The following is a 6,025-nucleotide window of genomic DNA, read 5'->3' on the forward strand; positions in this document are numbered from 1 at the left end:
TGCTAGTATCAGTACTATGCATATCGTGAGGCGTGTTTTAGGAGGCCCTTTACTGGGTACATGAAAAGGATGTATTGATCTCATTGCTTGCCTCGTGCCGCAATGTTGATCTGAAAGCTGTTAGGATTTATTCCTAGGAGCTTTCGTACCGGTTTACACCGTGCGTCCGACACGTAGTAGTAGTAATAGTAGTAGTAGTAGTAGTAGTAGTAGTAGTAGTAGTAGTAGTAGTAGTAGTAGTAGTACTAGTAGTACTAGTAGTACTAGTAGTACTAGTAGGAGCAGGGGAATCATATCCCATTCTATCAGGTTACCCGTGAATGCTCGGCCAGAAGAGCCGCCTTTGATACCAGTGAATATCGAATGCATACTCTGACGTTTCAAATCTCTCTAGGCCCGAGTGGAGACGGAACAATATCAACGGTTTCTCAGTTTTCATAATGTCTGTTGATCATGTGCGTCTAGCACAGCTCCGCAAAAATTTGTCATCAAAGAGTGCGATAATTTCCGCACTAGGAGAGTTATCGGAGATGGCGAACGACAGCGAAACTATCAAGGACCCGGCCTTCGTCGAAGTGTGCCATCGAGCCTTCACCGTCCTAAACACGAGGTTCAGCGCGGCTGTGTACTGGCAAGCGGGCCTGGAACTCTTTCTCAACATGCAGTTTACGTGTGGGGAGGCAGGCAAGCATCGCTCCGCTGTTTTTTGTACAGAATCTGGGTGGCGTCGTGTTAGATGTCACTTTACCGGAGTGTGACAAGTGGGCTGCTCGGGCGCTGGAGGAATCTGATGAGGAATCTAAAGCGAAGGCGAAGGACCGAGTTCGAGCAGCAGTTAGAAGTACTTCGGCAAGTGAGGAAAATATGCACATGTGTTGGTGACAATATTTTGAGAAATTTGTATTGGCTTTTGAGTAATGTAATGAGTAAGGAACCTCCTAAGCTCAACTGAGGAAAGTCTAAATATATTCCAACACTCGAGACACTCTGCGGCTCGTCGCTCCTTATTGATAGCAGGATGGAGCTACTCCCCCATCGAACGTTTATGATCGCATTGAATTGATCCACTACGTAGTACGCATGGTCTTGAAATAGAGTGGCTGGGAAGCTCGCCTCAGGTGGTGGTGGCCACCAGCAGCAACAGCAACTGTTGGACCTGCTGGGTATCAACTTGGATGATCTTCAAGCTGTGATGGCTGACGTGGGAGGCGACCAAGGGGCTCCTCCGGCAAGTCGAGATGGTATATGTTGATCGGGGAGCACTACGGACACCTTGGCTTTGTTCAGCACGCAACGAATTGCGTATGGTCACGTTGAAGGAGGACGAGCTATGCGTGATGTGCCAGGAGGAGATGAAGCAGGGTTCTAAGGCTAAGGTAAGTGAGGGGCTGCGCAGTGTTGGAGGAATATATGTACTCGGCTGAGTCCAGAAGTTTCCTCACTGATTATAGAAGTTTACATACGAATTCGCATAGAAGTGTACAGAAGCCAATGAGAATTTCCTCAGAATTTTCACATGCAATTTACTATGTGCATTTTCTCCTACCGAGCCTGGGTGACGAGTTGTTATCATATCTAGGCTCCGAGCATTTGTGATGTGTTTTCGTTTGCTATCAGAAAATGCCAGAGTGTGGGCATGTATTTCACGACCATTGTATTATGGAGTGGCTCGAACGACACAATACTTGTCCACTATGTCGTAATGATGACCTGCAGACTGAGAAGAAGTAAGAGGACGAGGTGTACTCGTTATTTTTTCATTGGGTCACCAGTAATCAGCACAAGAAACTAAAGTCGATGATTTTTGCTAGGACTGATGATACTATTTACATTTGTACACTTTCACCCGTTTCACGCGAAGTGGCGTAATACTCCGTGAAAAACGCGATACTCGCGGTGATATGCAGTTGTCGTGAAATATGTTTTTTTCATATCACGGGTGAAACTCCATTGTGTTATTTCCTCAGAGCTTTCGACGATATTGCGGAGAAGGTGCGCCTCAGTCGGAAAGCTGAACGGACCAGCGGACTGTATGCATAGGTTTTATCGATTCTCCACGTTCCTGGTATCAACCCTTTTTTGTTATCGTATCGTCACTATCAAAAACCCGTTTATACACCCTTCCACAAGCTTACTTGTGTTGTGATAATCTCAGCTGTGTGGGGTAGGGGGATTGGTCTCGCTGGTTTTATCGATACACCCCTAGCCGTGGTATTCGGTACATCAGGTCTTGAGACTACCCGACCGCAGGTCAGAGCTACCAGTATAGTACCAGCCGTAACATATTACACCTACTATTGATCATCTGGAGTCAATCGGGATTCTACTGGCCTACTTCAGGTGGTACTAGATGCGAAGGCTCGCTTGAGTGCATCAAACGTCTCATGTGGAGGTGATGGAGCTGATCGATAATTTCAAGGATGAGGGATAATTTCGAACGTTGGAAGAATCAGTCCGCAATAGAAAAGTGGAACCGTAATCGCTGTTGCTAGTTTTCCGCATTCTGCTGAGGACCGCCGGAAAATGGTTGTCCCCTTTTGCTTTTCCTCAGTTTGGAAGAACGTAGGTCTAAATTCATCTCGTACGCGTAATCAGCGGTGGGCGTGATCAGCTCGGTGGTGTAGCGAAAGGCTGAGGACCTTGATCAGTGCAGTTGGGTGATGAATTGGCAAGATTAATAATTTCTTCAATGAGACTCTACTTGACCTGCTATTCAAAGTTTCATATAGCGGTTCAATTCAGTGGTGCATGAAGCGACTGATGCAAGTTTCGTAACTGATAATGACACTCGTACTTCGTTGGTAGTTTATGTGATGCCAAATTTTGAATTGCTAGGCTGTTCACTTCGTTGAAGCCAAGCTGTATTCAAATGGCGGCCACCAAGCGGCATCGCAGCGAGATCAGTTCTGCAGGCGAGGAAGCGCAGGGAAAATCGAACCCTAAGGCTCCCAAGAAGGAGGGGAGGAAATACGAGAGCACCATCAGTAGAATTCGCAACAAATTCCACATCGAGGTGGGCGAAACCGGGCGACCAACCGTGTGATGGGGCCGGCTCAGGTGCCCGACTCCTTCTTTACACTTTGGGAGGTCTGTAACAAGCTCAACTCGAGCGACCCTTGCGCTGCACTCGAGAGTATTGGTCTGAAGCTAGTGGGCCCTTTCCAGGAGGTTGCGACTGTGACTGATATGTGTAGGCTGTGGGAGGCGTATTTTCCAACCGAGAAATTATGGAGTTGTCTTTCGCATTGTAGTTGCGTGTGAGCCTAATAGAGTCGAGTGAATGATCGGACGTATCTTTTCAGCACAGAGTGCCTGGCGGTATTTCTACGACCCGCCAGAGGTCATCACGATCATGATAGACCTGCAGGATCTAGGCCACCATTGGGCATACTACATCGACAAGCCTGGCGACTCCCCAATCAGCGTAGTTGACTTGTGATGTCCTACTCGGTCGAGTATCGTCCTCCTAATAGGTGTTGGTTGCCTCGCGTGCCAATGACTGCAAGTTCCGGGCTGCATCAGATTCTGTGTTATCCCTTGTCTATGATATGGCAAGAGATCATGAGAAGGGCGATGGAATTGTGGCTGCTATCGAATCGTAAGATGAGCTCATCATCTTGACAGTGAATGCTCTGCCACCAGTAAGCTACACTTTCGCTCACAAGGTGCAGTGTTGGAATGTATGTTCGCTTTTCTCTGCTGAGCTCAGGAGTTTTCTCGCTAGTTTATGTACGAATTCGGGTAGAAAATTTTCGTATTGCAAACAACACATGTAGTTGGTCATCTGCATATTCTCCCACATTGTCAGATTATGTCACGACAAGGCCGAGTTGAAGGTGTCGACCACTGCATGGAAGAGCCGAATGAGGCGGGCACAAGGGACGACCTTCAATGGTTTGGGTGTATTGGTCCCCTATGATAAACACACTGAGGTGGTTCGAGCCATGCTGAGGGATGGGATCTTATCGTTTACATGTGTCAGGTCGGCTATCGGGAGCTTCCAGTCAGTTCTAAAGCTCTCAAAGGAATCCTGGACAAGATTCGTGATGCACCACCAGGCGAACGAGACACCTCGAAATTGGACGAGATATTCACATGGACTAATATAGGCAATGACGAGGGTGAGCCTGGCTCATTGCGGTGACACTTATCATTTTCATTCACATTTCAGGAGATTTTGGTATGGGTCTCGAGCTCGGGCAGGACCTATTTTGCGCAGACAAGCCTGGCGTAGGTCCGGTCTTCACTAAGCCACTCACTATAATTCTCCGCAATGCATATAAGCTGCTCGGAAGGCAAGCTTTTATACCTGTTATTGAAGCACATACTCAGGTGAGGGGGCAGCACGATGAAACGCCATACATGTTGATGCTCTATTGACGACTTGTTCTTGTTTCAGTGGAGAGTTTCCCAGTTCGAGAAATTAGGAGCGAAATGCTCAGGTTTGGCTCCAGGCTGTCTCGATCTGGAGAAGCACCCCTGATACAGTAGCGTACAATGTTTTGTCAGTAAAATGCAGTTCAATTCATTATCATCATATCTGGTCAGTGTTCATCAATTCTCTCGGACTACTGGTAGAATGATTCATGGTTCCTTAGTGGAGGTGATTGAACGATGATTGGTCGATGTCTGATGTCGAAGTCGTTTCCACACTGGGCACTGTGAGTGTCCTAATTCCTGGGATGTACATTGGCGACTACTGCTTTGCAGTGTGGGAGAAGAGAATCAAGTGAGCTTGCCAGCGGTGACATACCGGATTGACTCCGTCTACACTGAGATGAACGGCGGGTTCTCTACGGCCATTCTGTTCATCTCTGCAACGGATGACGGGAATCACTACGGAAAATATCGAAATTGGTGTTTTTCGTGGAGATTGCCGTGCAGAACTATCTCTGCTCAGCGTCTACGCAGCACTATCAATATGCTCGATTTGGATATCGTCCCTGGCTGCTTCACCTATCACGCTAATTATAACATGATTATGAGAGCACAAATACACGGTTTATTTCTGGGGTTTCTTTCTGTAGTAACAAACTAATGCTGACAATTGTTCCACAGTTCGCCTTACGAATAACATCATAACTCAGAGTTGAAATGGCTGGTTGGTGATCGCATTTATCACTGTAACTTTTCACGATTCATGATAAAAAGTATCCCCTTAATGATGGGCTAGTAGAGCATGGTCCATTACAGCATTCCTCGTAGTGAGAATAACGATGAACCCGCACGAAGAATCTATCTAACGTCATGACAACAAGATTAGTGACCATCCATAGCATATCTTCTGGGTATCGTGCGATTTCATCACAATCACGACGATTCGGGAGGGTATTTGTAGAGCAGGACATTATTCCCGGCCGGAGTCACTGACATTTTGAAAGGCCTCAACAGGAATATTCAAGACGACGAGAAATCCTAGAGTGAGAGAAGCGACTGTAGAACGATAACTGATGGCTGAATTAACAACCATCAGTATTCATTTTCTATATTGTGCTTCAACCACACCGATCCGCCACTCCCCATCCGTGGCATGAATTCCGTAACGGAATTTCTATGCAAATGTCTATCAGCCGTAGTAGGGAATATGGATCCTGCTCTGGTGAACAGGCTGCTTACCAGTAGCAAAAGTTAAATTGGATCTGTCGTAAATTATCGCGGCAGCCTCGTCCTTGGGATTCATGACAAGGAATACCCCAATCGCTGAAGGCCACCTATTATGTATCTACGATGCAACCCGAGCGCATTAGCGTTTGTCTGGGTGATGTTGTTTTGAGTAAGACCTACATCCTGGATCGCTTTCGGCAGCATCGTCGTGCCCACTTTCTTCCCATGCCATTTGTTCCTCACCAGGACAGAGGATATATAAATCCATGTAGCGTTCTTTTCATCCTTTGATCTACAGTGAAGACGTCATAGCGAAATGAGGATGCTCGATGATCCAGTCACAAGACTCAGTCAGATATTCCCTCGATACATGTTACAGACAGAGTCAGCCCTACAGTGCCGACAGCATGATCGTGGGCGG

At 46.9% G+C, this 6,025-nt stretch overlaps 2 protein-coding genes across 3 annotated transcripts; both read left to right on the plus strand.

Annotated features, from left to right (window-relative positions):
- The first annotated feature begins 430 nt into the window (after nt 1-430).
- Pmar_PMAR002392 (RING finger protein, putative) lies at nt 431-2,101 on the plus strand. 2 transcript variants are annotated; one of them, XM_002765351.1, is made up of 6 exons: nt 431-684; nt 737-853; nt 1,119-1,241; nt 1,288-1,376; nt 1,618-1,727; nt 1,968-2,101. In XM_002765351.1, the coding sequence occupies exons 1-6, from the start codon at nt 441-443 to the stop codon at nt 2,038-2,040; spliced, it is 756 nt and encodes a 251-aa protein (XP_002765397.1). In that variant the 5' UTR covers nt 431-440; the 3' UTR covers nt 2,041-2,101. The 2 variants fall into 2 exon arrangements, with proteins under 2 accessions (XP_002765397.1, XP_002765396.1); XM_002765350.1 differs by having other exon boundaries at nt 737-841.
- A 68-nt stretch (nt 2,102-2,169) lies between these two features.
- Pmar_PMAR002393 (conserved hypothetical protein) lies at nt 2,170-4,380 on the plus strand (the record flags this gene model as incomplete). The annotated part of the gene is made up of 7 exons (XM_002765352.1): nt 2,170-3,013; nt 3,058-3,190; nt 3,303-3,424; nt 3,474-3,598; nt 3,809-3,932; nt 3,983-4,121; nt 4,172-4,380. Exons 1-7 carry the CDS (start codon nt 2,870-2,872, stop codon nt 4,378-4,380), a joined length of 996 nt encoding a protein of 331 aa, XP_002765398.1. The 5' UTR covers nt 2,170-2,869.
- Between the last annotated feature and the right edge of the window lie 1,645 nt (nt 4,381-6,025).

The sequence above is a fragment of the Perkinsus marinus genome (genome assembly GCF_000006405.1).
Source record: "Perkinsus marinus ATCC 50983 genomic scaffold scf_1104296975548, whole genome shotgun sequence".
Classification (NCBI taxonomy): domain Eukaryota; phylum Perkinsozoa; order Perkinsida; family Perkinsidae; genus Perkinsus; species Perkinsus marinus.